The following is a 22,744-nucleotide window of genomic DNA, read 5'->3' on the forward strand; positions in this document are numbered from 1 at the left end:
CCTGCCTCTACAAGTCCGACAGTAATCAGGCTACTAAAACTGGTCAAAAAACCTGTTGTTATTCACGCTCAGTTCACGATTTAACAAATCAAATTACATCTTCAGTGAGGCTCAGGCTGATTGATTCATCATTTAGCAGCTATATTTGCCATGAAAATATTGTTTAACGTCTACCAATAAAACTACGATCTTGTTTCGAAAACATTTTGCCTGTTTTGTGGGATTCCATCTCTGCTATTTACAGACAAATCACAAACAAGAAGCTCTAGCACTCAGGAAGTTCCAGACATCCTGAGTGCTAGAGGATGTGCAGCACACACCAGCAACGTCTTGAGAAACTGTGAACAAAGGTTGTTTTTCTTTTCACTTATCCACTCAAAGAGGTGGAAAGAGGTGTTCTTCAAAGTTCTCCTCTCTCATTTGCACTACAATAAAATCAAAACTACAAATAGAAACTTCAGCATCCGAAGCACACAATGCTGTTTAATCGTCTGCCGTGTTTAAGAATTAAACAATTTGTTTACTTTTCTAATTAGTAAGTATCCATAGGAAGGGCTTATTGCAGTAAACAGCGAGGCTGCTGCATCTCTTCTGCACAACGTCAGGAAAATCCTGCCACAGATCAAAAATGAGTTGCTGACTTTGTCGGAGGATTTGGCTTGGTGCCTGAAGCTTTACAGTTCAATGAAGAGATGCCTGAGACGGGGCTGGCGTGAAACGGAGACGAAGTCGGGAGCACGAGATCTGAAGAAAACGCAGGTCTGGTGTTTGTTTTAAGGCGAAATCAGGAAACACAAACAAATTTAAATCCTTAATTGACCTGCAGACACATTTGCGCCTTCATATAAATGCGCAGGTTTGCAAGAAGAACCGCACGTTAGTCGGAGCCAAAATTAGGCATCTAGATTAGACGGTCTTGGTTTCACTTACATAAACTAAATCATTCATCCAAGACGGGCCCCTTTGCATTCACCAAGGTAACGGCAACGCATGCCAACAGCATCCCTCATGCTTTGAATGACGATTATGCAACAGCAGCTCAGCTCAGGAACGGCAAGAATAATGGTGGCTCTCTTTCCTGACCATGTGAAAGTTTAGTCAAACCTTCGAAACTAGAGCCGGAGCGTGTGAGTCAAAGGAGAGCGTTTCTCTGCCAAACTACACTTTCATTAGGCAACAATTTGTTGTGCAGGTGTTATGAGTGGGCAGCCATTTCAGCCCTCTGAATGTGGGTATGGCGCCACTCTGCGGGCATCCTGGTTCTGGGGACCTCATGATGACAGATTGGGGGCGAACCATTGGACTCTGCATGTAGAAGACCTGAACCATTGGTAGATCCTGTTGGGTGGCTGACAAGTGATTTCTAAAAGCCTGGAGAGAGTCACGACACCAAGGAGTTTACCCGGAGAGTATTGTATCGGAGGGGGCCGAGGACTGGCAGGGACCCACCAGCAGCTCTCCACGCTGACATTACTAAAGGTTTAGCTCTATGTACACCACTGTATGCTCATGGACACCAACCATTCAGAGATTTGCCAGAGGGCATTTACAACATACAGTCCACTGGAGATGCAATCACACCAGCAGCATACTAAACCAGACTCATCCTTTGTTCGGGACGAGACGTCAGATGTTGTGAACGCCTTCTTCTAAATGTCCCCCCCTTTCAGACTCTCAGGCACAGTTGTGTCTCAGAGGAAGAAAAAAAGAGCCAGAAGTTTCTAAAATGCTTCAGTGGACTTCAATGTGAATGTCCATCTGACACATTTTTGTCATGTCGTCTGAATGGGACGCATTCTAGGCTCATTGTACGAGCGAGCGAGCAGAGTGACAAAGATGTAAAAGGAGCTAACAGACGGGGCTGGCAGGCCTGCATTATGGCTGTCACTTTGTTAAAGCAGGACACCAAGTGGCCCCCGTGGTCATCGCGACCAGGAGCCCCTCGACCCACATCTCCTGTAAAGCTGCAGCCGTTGGGAAAACTGTAGAGGGAAGCCAGCAGGAGTCTGAAGCGCTAGAGTTAGCCACTCATAAAAACATTCGTATGACCCCAACACACACACAAAAAAAAGAACGCTTAAAACTTATTGACCACAATGTGACATTTACCAGAGAATTAAGCTCAACTTTTAACTGCTTACATGCACACGTTGCAGCTTACATGACCATAAATGTTTGACTGCTGACAGTCAGATGTAAACAGACTGAAACTGATTAGAATCACTTAGTTTCATCCATTAGGTGAGCTAAGTGTGGCCCCAGCGCTGGACGGTGAATGTAACTCTGTATCTGATCCATTTGTATGACATGTCTGGCTTGTAGCATTAAAGCCTGTTTGATAAACAAATCTCATTATTTCTCAAGCTAATTTACGGATTTAGGGTTCTGGTCGGGTCCTGAAACTGGTTAACGGACCTGGTGGAGCACAGAAACAAAAATGAATGAACTCCAACACAGTTGAACAGCTCTTTCCATTTTCAGGCCATGCGATGAGATGACAACGATTTATGCATCACCTCAGGTAAAGAGAACTTTTCATTTTATGAAATAAGTCCTGACTTCAATCGGAAAGCTTAAAGATCTGGAGGCCATCTCCAAAGAAAAAACCTCAAAATACCACTGGAGCAACACTTCCCATCAATTATGAAAAGGTTTTTCTAGAGAATTTTCTATCGATATGCGATTCTATTCAACGAGCCCAGTAAGGTAGAAAGCACAAAAATGTTGAACTTTTTTAAATCTTTCTTTGAAAAAAAATAAATAAAAAACTTCTAAAGCCTTGTATTTTATCCTTCTACTTCCAAAATTACGTGCTACTTTTTGTCGGTCTGTTGAACAAAATCACAAGTGAATACATTGAAATATGTGGAAGACTTGAGATGTGAAAGGTTTTGCATGTGAAATAATGCAAAGAGTGCTACTTAGTTCACTTTGACCAGCTGGAGGTTTCTTTATTATCCCAATATTTCAAACTTTTCTCCATCTGGAAATATTTCCATTACACTGAGTAATCTTGAAAGCTCATCTCCATACTTATGGATTCATTAGACGCAACTAAATCTCAAAATGTAAAAGTCCTGGAGTCATAAATGATTAACGCAATTTGACATCAGTAAAGCAACATGCCTCTCCTGTCGAGAGTAAGTGAACATGCAAATCAGTTTGTAAATACATACACTCGGTGCCACCAGAGGCTGCTCCGTCTGGGGGATTTTTCATTTCTCTATTTAACTCAGGAAACTTTGATGTTGGAGGCCTGAATGATGCATCATCCAAGACACAATGTTTTCTTCATTGGGTTTCTGGTAGGGAGTCTGTGTGAGTTATAGCGCTTTGATCGGAGCACATCACTCAGCGGATCACGCAGAGATGTAAATGCTCTGTGGCAAGAATCGCTTTGTTTCCTGCAGTTTCATAAAACAGGCAGAGAGAGGTTTCAGACATTTAATGTTTGAAAAAATATATCAAATTTGACAAAGTATGGGGAAAGAAGAAGCATGTGCACCCCCTCTGACTTTAGCACTTCCCTGAACAAAGCAGCTAAATGGAACGTCGGCTCTTGAGTAAAAGAGTAAGAAATTGTAATCTAATTTCCTAAACCAATGTGGTCCAATGGGAAAACTAAATATTAACCTATAAATTAGTCATGCTACTAAAGATGGACCTGCTGGTGTGTTTTGGATCGTCCTGCTGCATAACTAAGGTGTATTTGGGAGCAAAATCACATTCCTGAATCAGGATTTAATTTTTATGATGAATGAAGAGATCTCTTGTTACCGTTTTTATTTTGGTAACACTTTATGAGCAGATTTGCGTGTTAACTAAACACTTTATTTAGCATAGCACTGCACTTTATGCATAAATTAGCACATCAATAACATCATTTGCATACAGAAAGTTCTAACTATTTGTTAAATATTTATTGAGTCTGTTCATAAGTAGCATGTAGAATTTTTTCCAGGTCTTGCACTTGGAAAAAGAAGAAAAGAGTTACTACTTGGAGCAAAAAGGGTTCACGGTGGAGTAAAAAAAATGTTGGTGTGTAAAGCCAAGAGGTAAATGTGTTGTTAGTATTTTATTGTTACACTATGCAGCTGCTCTGTTTGCACTGATGAAAATTCCCTCACCTCCTGAATATTTATATTTAGGCTCCAATTGAAAGCAACCTGACCTACTTTTTGATTAATTCAGCTAATATTTTGATGTCTTGGGGTGATAAAAAAAAGTATTAAAATGTGATACCAAGTTACCCTTGAATACGTATAAAAAAATGTTAGAAACTTTTACATGTAATTTACAAAACAAACATAGGATTAAAAGAATAAATATATTACTGTTGTATGCTGTTTGATAATGGGTGCGCTTATTTTGCAGGTTATATTTGTGTGGCTCTGGCAGTGACAGATGTGTGGTTAAAAAGTCACACAAAAACACTTTAGGGACACATTTCAATCTCACAGTTCAACCTCCGACTGTGACCCAACAAGGAAAGCCTCAATCATGCCTAATAATCATTTTCTCTTAATAGTAAGGTCTGTGTCTTCATGTTGCTTTTTGCACAGCATCGTGTTTGCAGCAAGCATTTCAAATACTATAAGTAACACTGATAGGGTAAGAAATCCTACACCAAAGCACGTTTTCATGGAGAAAATTGCTTTTCCAGAGACCCCTGTTGCAGAGAGAGTGGAGGTAATTCTGCTAGAAGTTACTTTGGTGACCTATGCAAGCACATCTGAAAACAGGGTGGTGCACCAGCAACAACCACCACTTTTAAATCTGACATGGAGAATTGCCCTCTCTGAGTAATTGCAGCCATCTTTGTTTTTGCCGTTTAGAGCATTTTTCTCCGCACAGGAGCAATTCCAGGCATATGTTTTCCTCCTAATCATCTTGTTTATCTGTTAAAAAAAGAATCTCAGGTTTAAAAATACCCAGAATATTCTTTTTTATTAAGTCATCTTTTCATCTTTTTGCTTCAGATGTGACAGAACATGAATTATGGAGACTTAGAACTCTGTTCTCCCTTAAGAGAAATGGTGAAAGAAGTTAAAAAAAAGAAAGCAAATGCAGTCTTTTTCAAAGGAGGTTTTAATCCTTTCATGTAAAGAGCATGATGACAACACTAAAGACCAAGATTAATTTTAACAGCTATTAAAAAGTTCTGGTAAAACCTGCCGAAAGAACAGGAACAGACACAGGAGTTACAGGAAAGATACTTTTTTTTTTTCTCCACCCCTATAGGGACCTGACAGGAGAAGGCAATTCCTCCCCTCTCCTTCTTCTTTAATCATATCTCACAAAACTATTGCCTCCAGAGAGCAGCAGAGTGAGCAGCAGAATAGCAGCTCTAGATAAGTGACAGACAAAGTGGTGAGGAGAGAAGGATGAAGGTAGACGACTGAAAGGAAGGTCATCTTATCAACATTTTAAAAATAATAACGCTGCCATGATGAAAGCTCCTCAGAAAAGACGCCTGCACAAGCTCCCTAAGTCTTATTAATTTGCTTTTTTGTACAGGGGTGAGGGGGGGAAATAGGCAGCAGGTAATTCATGCACGCCGACTGAAATTCGTGTTTTTGTTTTCACAGAAACACTTTTTGTCAACAGGTTCCAAGAATATTGGAGGAAAATCCAGCCAGAGGACCAAATAAACCACAGCCTGTTTTGTTCCACTTCGAAAAGAAAAAAAGAAAACCAAGAACCAGAAGCAAGGTGAACCCGGCTGAATCAGGTATTCACTGCATGAGCACAGATCCACAGCTCGTCTTTGTGCTCTGTATGCCAGCATGGTGACTAATCACTCTCAAAGCAGCTAATGACTCATGCAGGGTTCAGATGGAGGGAGAACTCTGACAAGATGCCAGTCCTCCCAGTTTAAGATTATACATGAGGGCTTGTTCAACGGGCTGCTGACAGGCCAGCATAAACTCCGGTTTAATGTATGAGCAGTGAAACCAGGAGAAGGAGGCAATTTTGTTTCATTTTGAAGATTATTTAGCTTGAAAGGTTCAAGAAGGGATAACGGGGGGAAAATCTCTTGCCCGCTGAGTAAAAGATGTAATTTCAGCACCGATTGCAGCCTTGATTTAGACTTGAATTTCTACCGAGAAGCAAAAACCTCTTTCACATTTTGTCACATTACAGTTGCAAACGTTAATGCGTTTCATTGGGATTTGATGTGTCATACTGCGTCTCTGTTCAGCCTTATTAAGTCTGTCTTGTTGAACCACTTTTCGTTGAAGTTGCAAATATTGGGGGTGGGGGGATTTGTCTCAACCACTCCACCCATACAGTCAGATCAAAAACCCAGGCTTCCTCTGGACATTTCTCATTTCAGTTTGGAAGGAGCTGCAAAATATGCTAAGTATCTTCATCCTACTGTCTACATCCAAAGACTTATTGGTTCAGCTTCAGCTGCTTTTAATCCCTCTTTTTGTTAAAGGTCTCCAAGACAGTTTCAGTAGGAATAATCTGATTTCACTTTCACAATTTGCAAAGTTGTTTTTGTAAACGAGAACTAATTCTCATTAGTCAGCTTACCTGGTTAAGTAAAGGTTAGTTGTCTTTGCACAACAGCTCAAGTCCGGTCTAGAATGAGAACTTCTCTGAATATCCATTTTCAAGTCTTCCCACCGGTTCTTGGTTGGATTTAAGTCTGGACTTTGACTAGGCAATTCTAACACGAGTTAGTTTTTACTCAAACCATTGGTTTCTAGTTTTGCCTGCATATTTAGGAATTATCCTGTTGAAAGATAAACCTTTTCCTCAGCCTCAACTGATCTCTAAAGTTTTCCTGAACGTAGCTCCATCTACTCTGACCAGCTTCCACACAGCATGATGCAGCCTCCACCATGTTCTAAGCTAAGATACACAACACAACGCCACAGATTTTGCAAAAATACAAGCGAGGACCAACAAAGCACCAATCACCAAAGAAAAAACTGTTGTTTTTAAACCAATTTTCAACCTGCCTATAAAAGTTCAGGGGAGATTTTCCTCATTTGTGTGTAATCACCAAAGTAACTCAACTGTTGTTTGCTAAATATTCAGCTGGAAAACATGCAGTAGCTACTCAGGGGTAAAATATGTACAACAACACCAGAGTAAAACCGGCATTAGCCATCTGTTTGGGTCCATCCTGCGTAGCTGCTAAACTGATGTGGAGCAACACTCAGCAGACTTGCAACAGATGATATCCAACGCCCTTACTTTCTTCCTCCATCGCCTCATTTTTCACCCACTTCCTGTCACTGGCCATTTGAGTGCAAGTTTGACAATTAAAGACTCTTTGTATGGTCATTACAGAGGGGGAAAAAAATCAATCTAAATACATTTGGTTAGGAAACGTGGGTGTCGCATTATTTAAATGTGTGCCTGTAAATGTGTGAGAACGGAAAACTGTCACATAAGTTCCACGGAAAATGGAAAGCAGTGGGCGCGATGGAGCCGTCTCCGTGGAATTAAGCAGAGGTTGTTTCTGTAACGCATAAATCCAAGCAACTTCAAACAATTTTTAACTGTAGACATTTTATTAATAGGAAAAAAAAATATGTCAAAACATATGGGATGAATAAATCACTGAACTCTGATGTCTAAATATTGATATAGATATAGAAACTGTGATGTCGTCTTTAGAGTCAGGAAAATTTAAGTGGGGCTTTTCAAGTGTTACTGTCGATATAGGATCCTGTCTACTGTAGCCAAAGAAAAAATGACATTTTCTGCATTCAACAGGAAAGAAGGACTCCTAATTAGCCTGTCTGCACCAGGGGAGGCTTTCAGAACGGCAGCCAGTGGATTTGTTGGTCTAATATGATTATTTAAAGGAAATCAATTCCTCTCTACCTTTTTAAGAGGGTGACAATATCAGACTGAAAATGACAATAGAGAATTGGGCTTTTTGTCTCAGAAAATAATTTAACAGAAAAATCCAACAAGGGAATGGGTCTGAAAATAAGCTGCAAGCTGGAAGGCATGTTTATAGGCCATGTGTTGTCCACTTGAATGAATGAATGAATGAATGAATGAATGAATGAATGAATAAATGAATGAATGAATGAATGAATGAATGAATGAATGAATGAAAAGCTTAATTATGATTATTTATGGTCAATGTTGAAATAATGAACCTTAACCTCAAACAAAATTACATTTTTCCTAATTTCTTTGTGATTTTTTTCACTAATTCGAGGAGTCTAATCATTTGGTTAAAATTTCAATAGGTTAAGTGAAAACTAACGTATCGTTTCCCACAGACAGACTGGAAACTGCAGGAACCATTACTGTTCTTTCACTGTAAAAAAAAAATAAAAGAGAGAGAGTGAGAAACCCCGGATTACAGATCGTTTTGCATTTCATTGTAGATTCACAAGCATTTCCACTTTTCTGAATCAATAATATGTCTGTCATCAATACCCCCTTTTTGTTTATATCCTTGTTTATATAATCGTTTAGCACCAAAACTTAATCTAAGTAACTGTACACTGACTACAGATCATTAATCAGTTTGAAAACTTGTCTTTGGTCAAGAAGACATTTTTGTCCCCTGCTCTGTATCGTGTTGGTGTTTGTTTTTGGTACTGTATTCCCAAATGACAAAAAAAAAAAAAAAGCCTCTACTGCAACTTTTCAAAGCAAAGATCAATTGGATTTCACCTCACATTTATTTTCACTCACTGCTGCAAATGGAGAAACCTGAGTGTGAATACATGAACTAATGCATTTATAAAGTTTGCTTTTAAATGATTTGTGTGTGTGTGTGTGTGTGTGTGCGTGTGTGTGTGTGTGTGAGTGTGGGTGTGTGCTAATTTAAGCACATAAAATGTGTTTAATGTAGCTAATTCAGCTGTGGGGGGTCAAAGGTTAGCGTCCTGGGGAAACAATGTCAATGTGGGATCAGGTGCAAGAGGAGGCGCAGCTATCACTGAATGCATTAGCTCTGGGGGTTTACACCATCTATTTCTCTGAATCAAAAGAGATGGCCAAAGGGAGCTCACATTTCTGTCCCAAAAAGAAAACGGTGCATCAATAAAAAAAAAAAAAGCAAAAACGAATGATGGAGACAAATGTGGACAGGACGGTGGGACATTGTCCAAGAGCTCCACATGCTTAATGACTCTGCCCGAATACAAATGACGAATGCACAGAAAAAGAAAGCTCTGCCCTTCAAGTGTTTATCTCCAGGAGCTGGAGCATCTGCTCCTCCATACATCAGCACCCAACAATAACAGCTAAAACCTGCTGAAAGGAGTTGCTTCAAATCGGATGACATTAAAAAACATAGAGGTGGCGGCGGCGGCGGCTGCTGAGCGTGCAGAAGGTGAGTCATTTTCCTAATCCCCGTGTTGCAGAGGCTGATTTGATGCAGCCTGGAGGAACTCTTTTCTTATCCAACTGTGAAGCCAAACATTTTTCTTCTCCCAAACCTTCAAGGAGAGCCGCAGGCAGGTCCAAAGACAAAAGGGGGGGGTTCGGGGGGGGATTCGTTCTTTGTGTGTTCAGATGTGGCCTCATCTATGCTTCTACTGATTGGCCTGGTGGCCCGCTCCGGCCCCTCCCCGTCTTAAGACTGAAGTTGACTGATGGATCGGTGCGTCCAATCCCCGGTGGGTTTTGGCGTGAGGGCACTTGGTCTGAACGAGGGACTCGCTCCTCCGCGTGAGAGAGAGAGGCAGAGTGTGAGACTAAGTCCCCATCCGGCAGCTAGGACACACCGACTAATCACTCATTCCCCTGTTTCACAACGTTTGGCAGCTTGATCACAGGAATGTAATATTTGGGAGCTGTCCAGTGCTGAACCAGGGATCCTTTTTGGCTCCAGTGACTGGGAAGGTACTGCTAGTTTAAAGCACATCACGACAAGCGAAGCACAAACTAAAAACAGATGATAAAATTGCCACTTCAGTTCGGTCTGGTTCTCAGTTGGCTCCACGGTGATGACCTCAACAGTAAATTAGCGCCCCAAATGAAATAAATTCTCCTTAAAGGTGGCGTGCTTATATTGCATTGAGCATGTGGTTTGCTCAGAGGTGAAGCTTATTTTGATCAGAAGTTGGCCACCATAAGTGAGAGCTGGTGCTCATTTGCATTTATATAGCCTCATTCTATTAGCTATTACTGCTGTATTAGGGCAGGAATTTAAGCTATCGTCACATAAGTGACATATTAGTGTGAGCACCTCCTTACCAGAGAGAATATCAATCTAGAGCTGAGTATTACTTTTGGCTTGCAGAGAAAATACAGCCTCAACAAAGTTCTTAATGTAGAGGTGAATAATCTACTCGTTTATGATCTACTTTGTAAAACTTTCTAGTTTTTTAATAAACAAGAAAGACTACTTTTATTTCCTTTAGTTCATTTTTACTTTGAAATACTGAGTCAGCTCAAATTGTTCTCCAGTTTACATTAGATGATCTCTACGCACTCAGTCTTTTACAGCAGTGTTTTCAGAAAGTTTTTACCGGGGTTAGTCAAACAGGACAATCTCAGGATAACATGACATCAGTTTCATTGCTTACATGCTGTTGTCATGTTTATGTCAGCTGCAGACAGGCAGGATAATGAGCTACTGATATCTTTTAGACATTTCATACAGTAAAAGTAAACAAATGAATACATCTACAGCTTATAAAGACATCTGCTATCCTGTCATAGTTATATTTATAAAAAAAAATAAAATACCTCCACCTCTTGTGAATTCAGGATTCACCTATTCGCCGATTTTTCTGCGGAACGTAACTCCAAATTATTCTGCAAAACCGATCTGTTCATGGATTTCATAGAGCATATCTAAAATATTCAAAGGTAACGCAGCTTGGGAAGCTGAATTATGTAGGCGCAATGCTGCTTGACATATTAATAGTTGGTTTTTACAGAGCAGCCAATCCAGGAGCCACATTTATCTTCCTGATTGGCTGGAGATGAGGAAGACCGCACGACAGTAGATGGTCTCCACTGTGCGTATTCATGCATATTAAGATGCATTTGTTGTTTGAACTATTAAAATAAGCAGTTAAAATTGTTTTTAGAGGGATTCTTGGTGGATTTTAGCCATTTGTGAGCAGAGCTGAATACCAAGGGTCCACTATAGTATGCCTCTGTGGCCTAGTGGGCAAATGTATAATTGTGGTTTTCACTCCTCTGGCCTCACCTTGGTACATCTGCATATAAAATAGTAAAAATGCTTTTTCTCTCTGTTTATACCTCACCCTGTGCAGCTTGTCAGCTCATCTTTGTCCCTCGTATCATGTGTTTCAGTCATAATCCTAATTCTGTCTTCCAGCGATTTTGACCCAGCTTGTGTTTTTTTGGACCTACTGTTTTTTGGATAACTCTGCTTGGATTGGATTTTTGTGAACTGACCTTGGACTATATTAAAGGATTACTGATAATATGCAACGCTGTTGAGTTTTTGAACGAACTTGAGTCCTCTATTCCTCTGCCTTACCACACCCACTTACAAAGACGTAGCAAAGAAATTTAAACTTGACTTGGACATATGCTTTGCAGTTCAATGCTGAACAGTTCAATTTTATCTCCTCCGGGTTGCCATAGCGTATAAAACGATTGGTTGTCATAGTATCGCTCCAGAGTGCATGCAGGTCATTAACCAGAGCAGTAAGTGAATCACCGCTGTGAAAGAGATGCACACATTTTCCTGTAAAAAGGTGTTTGATTCATCAACCTGGAATGTTTCCAGGTCATTGGATGACAATAGTTCCTAAGAATCTGTTTCTGAATACTTTTAAAAATGACTTTGGGTCATTTCAACATTTTCAAAACCAAACAAATGTAACATATTTATGAGTTCTGACTCTCTTGCTCTAGGGGCCATCATGAAGACGCACATCAGAGCACAGCACTTCCTCTTGCATTTATTTATAAAATAAAAATTCCCTGTGATCGACTCAATACGTCATACTTCATTCCTTGTTTTGTAATTTTATCAGCTACCTCAAAGCATTTGTTGTTCAGACTTAACGAGGATTTTTAATTGCATGGTTTCCAAACAATCTTTGAAATCCTTTAATTCAAACTAAGAATCTAAAATTGTCCACAAGGGAAAACAAACGTCAACAATGGATTACAGAGATTTTAGGTCCTCAATAACAAAAGCCAGTCCCCTTTAATTGTATTTAGAAAAATCAATATTAGATGGTTTTATCTTTGAACATGAAAGCATGTTCATATATTCCCTTTTAATTTACAAAATAATTCACCATCAGCCTTTTTTTAAAAGCTGAGTTGAATGTTCCCAAAAAGATAAAGACGTTGAATGTTTTATGTGCTCAATTAATATAAAGATTTGAATTTGTAACCTGCAGCAATTATGAGTTTAGGCAGAATAAACAGCATCATTTCAGTGAACTTCTCTAGCTTTTCTAGAGAAACAAAAAAACTATGTTCATGTTCAAAACCAACCAGCAAATTGGACAACAAATAAAAGTACATTTCTTTCCGTCTGCTTGAAAAATGATCGAAAGCAGTCATTTAAGTTCCTCGTGATAAATGACTGACTAGCAGCTCTGCAGCGTCTCAAAGGATTTGACGAACCTCTTCCACAATCCACTCACTGCTCCAAACTGACTCCAGGCGGTTGCAGAGTCAGACATGATGCAGTAAACAGGGGGTGAAGAGACGCAAAGTGAGCAGCAACACGACGCACGGCTGGAATTCTATTTTAGAATCGGAGTCTTCTTCTTTCTTCTTCTTCTTCTTCTTCTAATTCTTCTTCTAATTCTTCTTCAACTGTGCTCTCTGATGCGTCTGCTCCCGCGCACTCATCTGCAAACTTAATTTATCACACATGCAAACTGCTGCACCCACGCCAGGTTCCCGTCGAAGCTAATTCTCTAATTGCTGCACGCTCTCGTTAACGCACGTGGACAGGAAGAAGATGCATTTTGGCCCTTCCTTTGCCTTATTCCTGGAAGTGGAGGCTCCACCTCCCCGTCCCCGTGTCACACACCCCCCCCCCTCACATGCATACATATCACCTGAGCTCCAGCTCCTCTCTAATGTACCACTTCCTTGTTAACCTTGTCTCGCTTTGTGTCGCTGACACACAGCCAGCGGTGGGCGTGCTAACAGGGGCAGCAGGAGGAAGACAACACTTGGACTTCTCCAGACTGAAGTGGTAAATGGAAGCAGAATTGGCTTTTATTGGCCGACGGGAGGTCTCTCATATTCACAGACAATACAGCTCATTTGTCAAGGTGACCTGATGTGTTCTTCCCCTCCGCTGGCGATTTGTACATGCCGTGGTTTTGTTTACAGAGGGGCTCTCGTCAATGAGGAGGGATGAATGTCCTCTCGGCACCACACAGAATCAATCTTTTTTTTCCCCCTCCCCACCGTCGTTTGCTCGCTTTATGTGGCATCCCTTGCATTTCACGATTATTCGGAACTAATAAAAAGTTGGTTTGGGGAGACATGAGGTGGTTTATAATCACAAGTGTTGCTCTGCGGGTGGCTCGATGAGACATCTGATGTTGGTACTTCCTCTGCAACATGTTGCCTGTTAAACTACTACAGATTCGGGGAAACTCAGGGGCACGAAAAAGGGGGGCTCAGGGGTGCCCAGTACCCCTCTTTGCATATTTGATGTCCGTGTTGCCTGGCTAGACAACATTATGGAAAAAAATATTTTTCTAACATGTCTTTATTCGTTTAAAGATGCATATAACATTCTTTTGTCCTTTTTTTGCCATGTTTAAATCTCCCTGTTCTCTGGGAGAACATTTATTTTAAAGAAAACTCTTACTTAATTTCCCAGTAAATTTGACATGTAAATTAATGGATTTAAGCCGTTCGTAGAGTTTAAATAGGCTACTGCAAGAGGAAGATTTGATTTTGGAGTATCAGAGTAAAATGGGTGAATACAAATTCACACCACACTTTTTGGATTTTTACTTTTAAAAAAAATAAACTGCATTTTTCTTGTTTTCCTTCATTTTGATTTATATCTGGCCTCACAATGCCACCTCATGTGCACAAACGGTAATCTATCAATGCGGAGGGGCTGAGGGTGCAACTTCAAGAGCCTGTTTGCTTCAGATGTTAAAAAAAAAGAATAGAGAAAGAGTCCTGCAGAACCTGTTGACATGCTGAGGAAGTAATTCAGTCATTTGAATCAGGTGTGTTGGAGCAGGAAGGTATCTAAAACATTGGCATAAATACAGTCTTACCCTCTGGCAATTCATTAAAGTCAGTCTTTAGCCAATCAAATTTGAACTTTGTGTTGAAATCCTATTGGTTGCCCTGTGGCAGTTTTCGCCCGAATTGCGCCTTGAGCAAGTCTCTCCTTCTGCCACCCTCCAAGCTACTGAAACTGAAAAATTGAAATTGATGTTCTGCTACTCAAGATGTCAGCTCCCCACTGACGGTACATGCCTAAAAGCAACAGAAAACCTGTTCAGTGCACAACTGACAGATCAATTATATATTTTTTTAATCTGGTGCTTATCCACCCACCCCAACCCCTCTACAAATGCTGCCATGGGCAACTGCCCAAAATAGCCAACTTTAAAAACCAAACCCTAACATTATTAGTGACCACCTCCCTCTGGCCACTCCTTACAAAAAAAATAAAAAAACTTTCTGGTGTTTCCCTGAGAGGAACACCTGTTCAAGTCTTCAGATCTGCTTTTATAGCATAAACCAGCAAGAAATCACCACTTTTGATTCTCCCTGTCATCAGAGAAGAAATGCAGATGGGTTGCTGCTGCTCTCTTGAGAGAGAGCTAAGTCGGGACGCGCTGACAAGGTAACTTGCTGGGTTGATGATTAATACATGGAGCTACACAGGTCATAAATATAGTCCAATATTAAAAGCTTTGAGTTCTGAATAATTGAAGACATCCCAAACTGTGTGACTTGTGGGCGTGTGGAAAAAGCTCATGCCGTGATTGCGCGATGTTAATTGTTCCACAGGAAAAAAGAAAAAGACTTATTTTTTTAATTTGTTGAAATTTGTAGTTTTTGTTTCAACTCAACTTGCTCCAGAAGAGTGTTTTTTCATACATATAGCTATCTAAGAATGTCAAACCACTTTAAAATAATAATAATAATAATAATAATAATAATAATAATAATAATAATAATAATAATGCTCTGAAAGCGGTTGATGAGAGAAAGAGAGAGAGAGAGAGGCAGGCGCCTCCGGTCACTTGAAGGCTTGAGCAATGACACACTGACCAAATGACTGATTTCATAAAGCATGCGGGAGGTGAATACTGATTCCCAGATTCTTACCGTAGGCGTGAGAGAAAAGATGCGTGTTGCTGGTGCAATCCTCAGGAATGTCAGGAGAAAGCTTTGCGCCTCGGAGCAGGTGCTCTAACCAAAAGCCCCGAGCGGCTGCACAAACCGACGAATTAGGCTCGAAACAGCACTTTGCAGCTGCAGAAAAAAACCCCGAGCTGAGTGTGTGCACAAGGCGCTCCGGGAATTTTCTCCCCGCCACACACACAACACACACATACACACACTTTTCACTCTTTTCTCATCGTAATTTTTTCCTTGCTGAGAAGATACGCGCCGGTCATCCCAGCAGACGCTGTTATCTGCTAGATCAGATACAGAGAAGCAGAGAGAGACAGAGAGAGAGAGAGAGAGAGAGAGAGAGGTGCTCCGTCCCCCTCCGCACCGGTAGGGAGAGAGGCAGAATCGGGCTGAACAAAGAGGCAAGCGGGGGCAGACAGACGCGGCGCCCCCTTTCCAACGAGGTGATAGAGAGGGAGAGAGAGTGGGGGTGGACTTTATGAGACCATAATCCGATTCCTACATAAACCCCAAACGCTTATCTAGTCTCTGAGCAAAGAAAGTAGAATTTACCCCCCCATGAGATTACAGTGACCATCCCCTGAACCCCACCGATGTCTCTTCTTCATATAATTTTCATACACATCCACTAAGTGACACAGCTAATCTCATGTTTCCTTCGTAAATAAGACAGAAACCAAACATCATGATGCATCTTTTTTTCTTTTTTTTTTTTCAGCTACAGTGTGCAGAAGTAACTGTTTGGATAACGCTGAGCAGATTTAAGTGTAACACATCTGTCACGGAGGCATCTCCAAATCTGCCCAAATCTCAGAGATGCAGCTGTGTTTGTGCAGCATCATGCAGCCAGCAGCATCATTCGTCTTAATGCCGAGGACTCTGTAAGGCTGCCTGACCGCAGGTTGAGCCTCCAACACTGATTCCTGCCGGTGATAAAGTGAGGGAGAAGTGCAGAACACTACTCCTCTTTGTTATTCATCAGGTCTGCAGTTTTTTGGGGGGGTTTTCCAGATGGCTTTAAATAATGCATCTTTCCCCTGTGAACCTGAGACAGGAGTTGTTTTTGGAACAGATTCTTAATAATCACCGATCACAAAAATGGTTTTCATTGTCTTATGTGACGTGCTTGTGCTTTGCAGGAGAGGGAAATTCTTCAGTTAGATGTTAATGGTCATTTTTAAGCTGACTTTGGCTCTGCTGACCTTCTGCTCCTTCTCTTATTGAACAATCAGTCTGAATTGACAGTTTCTCTCCACTTGATATTTTTAGAAACACACCCAATAAAAATTTATGGACAGCATTAAGAGGAATCATATGAAGTGGTTTTTCATTTAGGTGGTTGCAGCCAGGGGAAGTTCAGATATATGTTATTGTCTGAGTGAAGAAACGCTCCTTCATTCTGACCTGATTCGTTACAGTTCTGTCTGTTTGCGTGGGCTCATTGTCTTGTGGGAAGGTGAATTTCAGACTTTGTAGAAACCTGACTGACTTTCAGCTGGAAAACAGTCAAATACTCTGCTTCTGTACTTTTCTTTAAAGCACCAACATCATCACTATACACTCACCAACCACTTTATTAGGTACACTTTGCTAGTACCGGGTTGGCCCCCCTTCCTTATCCTTTGTGGCACTGATTCAACAAGATACTGGAAGCATTCCTCGGAGAGTTTGGTCTATATTGACATGATAGCATCACGCAGTTGCTCCAAATTGGCCGGCTGCACATCCTGACCCGACCATCCGAATGTCGCAGCAGAAATCAAGACTCATCAGACCAGACAACGTTTTTCCCAATCTTCCATTGTCAAATTTTGCTGAGCCTGTGTGAATTGTAGACTCAGTTTGCTGTTCTTAGCTGACAGGAGTGACACTCGGTGTGGTTTTCTGCTGCTGTAGCCCATCCGATTCAATGTTCTATGTGTTGTACGGTCAGAGATGCTCTTCTGCATACCTCAGTTGTAACACGTGGTTATTTGAGCTGCTGTTGCCGTTCCATCAGCTTGAACCAGTCTGGCCATTCTCTCCTGCCCTCTGGCATCAACAAGGCATTTGAACTGCCGCTCACTGGACATTTTCTCTGTTTTGGACCGTTCTCTGTAAACCCCTAGAGATGGTTGTGCACGAAATTCCCAGTACATCAGCAGTTTCTGAAATACTCAGACCAGCCCGTCTGGCACCAAAATCCATGCCACGTTCAAAGTCACTGAAATGATGCTCGGTTGTTGATTCTGTTAAAGAAACATTAATAATTAAAATGATTAAATGCTATTACAGTATTACAATAATTGATCTTATGGGTGTATTAACTTACCTATTCAATCAATGGTAAGTACTTGCATTTGTATAGCTTCGACTGTGCAATGAAAGTGGTATTACATTTAATACCACTTACCTTTGTGATGAAGTTTTAAGTGGTTTATTTATGTAAGCATGTGAGTGGTGAAAGGCCTCAGTCTTCCTAATTTTCCTAATAAAAAACGTTGCTTTCAGACGGTTCAAGGTTGTTGATGTACTAGACACTATCATAATATTCACATCGCTGGAGGGATGTGGGGGTTTCATGCCACCCCCTACAAGATGCTGCCCTGGGCGGTTGCCCATGTCGCTCACATCAGGATCCGCTACTGAGAGTAATTAATCATCACAAAAAGAATATCTTCAAATGAAGTTACTGCTTAAATGCTCGCTTAAATTAGTTCACTATAGACCAGTGTTTCCCAACCCTGGTCCTCGAGGCACACTGCCCTGCATGTTTTAGAAATTTCCCTGCTTTAATGCACCTCATTCTGCTGATTGCAGTTCAGCAAATACCTGCTAATTGAAATCACCTGTGGTGAAGCAAGGAAACACCTAAAACATGCTGGGCAGTGTGCCTTGAGGACCAGGGTTGGGAAACACTGCTCTAGACTTCTGCTTAATAAAACTAACCTGACAAAACTTTAAAACAACAACAACAAAAAAAAACCCCCGCCAAACAAGAATGTAAAGACAGATCTGAACAGGACTGAAAGCTTCACGAGACGGTGAGCTGCAAGATGTTTTAAATAATATAAAAGTGATTCACAATCAAACAGGGTTTACAGTTAAGTGTTAGGAGCAAAACACTTAGTGGCCGCGGCGTGCTGCGCATCATACTTATATGGCAATTACAGCTGGAGGTCACCTGAAAAATGCCTCTGAACATCTAGACGCTGACATTTTCCCATCACTGTAAAACAGCTCAGATTCAGTCACACTAAACGGAGAGTGTCTGTGAACGTCACTTCTTATTCTCGCTCCGAAATCTTCGCTTCTCCACAGCTTTATTTTGGATAATCTTTTGGATACTTAGAGAAACGCACGATGTCTTCACAGAACAGCCAAATTCATACCAAATGGTTGAACCACATTTTATTTAGGAGTATCAGAGGACAGAGGGGATGAATGCAAATTCACACCACACTTTTTAGCTTTTCATTAAAAACATGTAAACTTGTTGTGCGCCACTTGTGATCTGATCTGGTGGTGTTTGGATAATATATGCAAGTTTTTCTAATTGTTTATGCAAATATCTGAAGTTCAGCATTGGCTGGACGATAAATGAGATCAAACGGAGGCAAGTCGTTATAATTCAGCTGGAAATTGATCCGGTGGAACTGAAACCAAGGCAGCGGCATCTGAAACATGTAGGAGTTTCATATAACAAGTATTGATTTCTCTTATCAAACAGTGTAGACTTACAGCTCAGAGCTCTCTGAGGTAAAAGGATATAAGCGTCGTCTTAATTTTCCTTTGTACGCTGCCTAAAAGCGCCAGATGAAAATGATGTGTGGATAATTGTCAATTTGGTTGCCTCTTTGTTCTCAGATGTGTAACAGAAAGCGAGCAGCAACAAATGATGGCGCACGCCAGCGAGCCGCAGCCGGCATTCAGCGACCTCGGGGCAAAGTCGTTCAACCACAGAAACATCTTTTCATATCTGTTGTTCTTTGCCTCGTGATAACCGAGCAGAATATAAATGCTTCAAAAAAACATAAATAAATAAATAAAAACAATGTATTTTTTGCAACAACAACAACAGCAAAATAATAATAATAATAATAATAATAATAATAATAATAATAATAATAATAATAATAAAAATGGCTTTTTTTTCTCGTACCAAGTTGCATCTTTGAATCCCTGAGCAGGTTTTGGTTAAAGGGCAAAAATCAGTTCTGGCCGAATGCCGTGAAATGTTTTCTGTTGTATTTGTGAAAAAGAGAAAGACAAACACAAGAAAAAAAAACAACTTTTAATCACCTGAATACAGAAAATAATTCTTGCAGGCTGAACTTTTCCACATTTGATCAAGTTTACAACTACAAACCTTCAAAATGTTTTACTTGACCTTTATGTTGCAGACCGACACACACAAGTGCAGAGCTGTTAAAAAGTACGATACAATGTTTTATAATTATGCTACAAATGTAAATGTAACTTTAAATTCTAATTAACATTTAACCGCTGGAACTGGAAGAGATTTGGAAGATCCAAAATAAATAAAGAAAACAACAGAAACAACAAATAAAATAAATTATGAAGTCTCTGTAAACAAACTGAGCTTTCAAAAAATGGATAGTTGAGACCAAAACACCAGACTGAAGGTGTTTATCATTCAGTTTTTGGTAAAAAGAGAGAAAAAAAAGAGACAAACGATAAATCAAGCAAATTAAAATTATTCAGTTTCTTTTCATTTATCATGCGATTAATTGATTTGTTGTTTATTGTGACAGGCCTAGTCATTGTTGTTCTTGTCATTCAAAAATGAAAAGATTACAGAACCAACCCAACAACTCATGTCTGCGTACCTTACCTGACGCAACGAGAGCATCGTGAAGAAAAGCTGGAGGAGCTGCAGAGATCCGTCGCTCAGGTGGGAGCGACAGATCTCCCACCTGAGAGATCTGTCTCAGATCTCTCAGGTGGGAGAGATCTGAGACAGATCTCCCACCTGATCTGTCTCCCACAGAGAGAGTGGGATGAGACGCAATCTCATGATTGCGTCGCGCAATCTCTCATGATTGTGCGACGCAATCATGTGAGACACTGATTGCGTCGCGCCTGTCTAAACTTTCGTGCTAAGAAAGACGTTGTTGTGAGAAAACCATTAGTCGTAGAAACATGACTGTGCCGGTGTCGTGCTTTTTTTCACCTGGGATAAGAAACCTGCTTCCAGATGTGGTAGAATCATTCCCCAAAGGTTTTTCACCTGTGATGCAGCAAAAGTATTGAGTCGTTCACGTCTTTATTTGTAAGAAAACTAAAAAAATCTTTGAAAACTGTGTGCTACTTTCCTTCCACAGGACCATTTTGCAGTTGCTTGTGCTGGTCTGAGAATGCCAATAAAACAGATTAAAGTTTTTCAACATAATGAGACATAATGTGTAGCGAACTCATGGGGTTTGAATACTTTTACAGCTTATTTTACAAGGCAACACATGCACAGGCAGGATTTTGTCGACACGGCTTATCGGTGCTCTGGAAGAGTCAGGGAAAAAGAGACAGGAGGGGAGGAGATGGGTGGGGGTGGAAAAGGGCTCGTAAACCTCCTGCTGAATCTTAGATTGCCTCAAAAATAGACTGAGGCAAAAGGAGAAAGATTAACAGGAGCACTAAACTCTGCTCTAAGAGTCTAACAGCAGAGACTTCAGGGAGCCGCTCCCCGGAGCTATGAGCGCACGAAGGAGCCCATCATCGTCTGCACACAGGAACAAACAGCTATGGAGTAACAAATGTTTGCCCTGTGCTGCTTCCTGTTTGCTCTGTGGCCTCATAGCTGCAGCACAGGAGACGCTGTTGGGACAGAATACACCGAATTACATGAATGTTATTTACAGTTTCCTGCAGAGGCCGAGAGCTAAGATTTAGATCGGCTACAAGATTATATATTGAATAACACAGTATGCAACTTGTAGCTCACCGACACACAACACATTCTTGTGGAGCATTTTGTATTTTTCTTTGTGTCAAAAGCACGATGTAGATAAATACTTAAGTACTTGCGTGCTTGTTTACTCATGGGAGCTGGTTTCACTCAGGCTCGATGTTAGTTGTGACTTTTGGAAATGTCATGCACTTCAGCAGCGCACAGATTAACGCCGCCAGTCGCTCCTTGGATATAAAGCTGCTGTCCCTTCACAGAAAACTCATCGAGGGCAAAATCTAGAAGGCGACACAAGAACTATTTCTGGGAAGCTCTTCCAAGTTCTTCCAGGGAGCAAAGTGATCCTGTCGGTGGAGCATGTGCAGCTCTCCAAAGGATTCAGGAGAGCATGTAATGAGGCTCTCCGCAGCTTTTTTTTCCCCCCGTGCTGGTTGATGTGGTCTGTTCAAGCTCCTGAGTTGACTTGTTATTTACAGGGTATGGGGTTAATGCAGAAAGATCAAAAGAGCCACATAAAACGAGGGGAAACAGGATATCTCCCGGTGGAGCAAGAGAGAGAAAGAGGTTCCCCCAGAACTGGATTTTTATAAAGTCTGCTATTAAGTTTGCTGAAGGGGCAGATTTGGTGTTAGCCACCACGCTGCGTCTGAAACATTTCCGAGCCAAAGCAGAGACCCGTTTGCATGGCGGCAGCCACGGAGGAAGTCACAAAGACGCGGTTGGCACGGCTCGGTCTACATTTACACATTTTTTTTATACAGTCAGTGGATTCTCTTTGCCTGGGCCTCCTTTTCTGGTGGTGGTTTCAGGGATTAAGGCTCGCCTGTTCCTTTTGGATGCATCCGTTTCTGAGACAGCAGCTTATTCTGGTGCTCCCTGTCAATCACTTTGGCACTATTATACCACACCGTAAATCTGCTGAATGGTTTAAAAAGAATGTTGCAAAAGTATAAGTAACCCTTGAACTGTTCCTTGTCAGATTTCCACAAGGAAATTCAATGTATTTCATATGAAGATGAAGGATAAATGATGCACTATTTCCTAGCTCTTTTTCTCTTTCTTTTTTTTAATGAATAAAAATCTGGAAAATAATGTTACATTTTGAATTTACCTCTGCTGAAAGATTTTGCTGCAAATCTTTACTACGCATTGATGTGTGTGTGTGTGTTTTTTTAGTTCATTCTTTCTGGCAAATTATCTTAATTTCAGTCAGATTGGACAGAAAACATACATTTCAGTTCTCAGTTGGATTTAGGACAAAAACACACACTGACATGCTTTGATCCGAACCATTTCAATGTGGCTGAGCTGCCAGAAGATTAATGTTTCTGGCATTAATCTTCATTAATATCAGAAACATTAATAAAGATTTCCCCTTCTAACAGGGGAAATCCTTCCTGTCAGATTTGTCATGTCAGATTCAGTGTTGTCTTTATGATGCTTTTTCGAAGACCTTGTGCCATTCTCTTCTGTTTCACAATTATGAACTGGGTTGTGTTGATCTACCAAATAAAATCCCAATGGAATAAAATAAAACATGTAGCTTGTTATATGACA

At 40.8% G+C, this 22,744-nt stretch overlaps 1 protein-coding gene across 3 annotated transcripts in view; it reads right to left on the minus strand.

Annotated features, from left to right (window-relative positions):
- LOC103153533 (neurocan core protein-like) overlaps window positions 1-15,562 on the minus strand; it is a 45,143-nt gene extending 29,581 nt beyond the window's left edge. For 2 of the 3 annotated variants that reach the window (XM_007574480.2, XM_007574479.2), the window contains exon 1: window positions 15,253-15,562. Coding sequence is in view for 1 of the 3 variants with exons in the window: in XM_016662016.1 (XP_016517502.1) it covers window positions 12,553-12,611 (59 nt within the window). In the remaining 2 variants the exon portion in view is untranslated. Of the gene's footprint in view, window positions 1-12,552; window positions 12,671-15,252 lie in introns of those variants that run through there. The other variant, XM_016662016.1, reaches the window with a different exon arrangement.
- Window positions 15,563-22,744: the final 7,182 nt, after the last annotated feature.

Source organism: Poecilia formosa, unplaced genomic scaffold (assembly GCF_000485575.1).
Source record: "Poecilia formosa unplaced genomic scaffold, Poecilia_formosa-5.1.2 Scaffold354, whole genome shotgun sequence".
In the NCBI taxonomy this organism is placed as follows: domain Eukaryota; kingdom Metazoa; phylum Chordata; class Actinopteri; order Cyprinodontiformes; family Poeciliidae; genus Poecilia; species Poecilia formosa.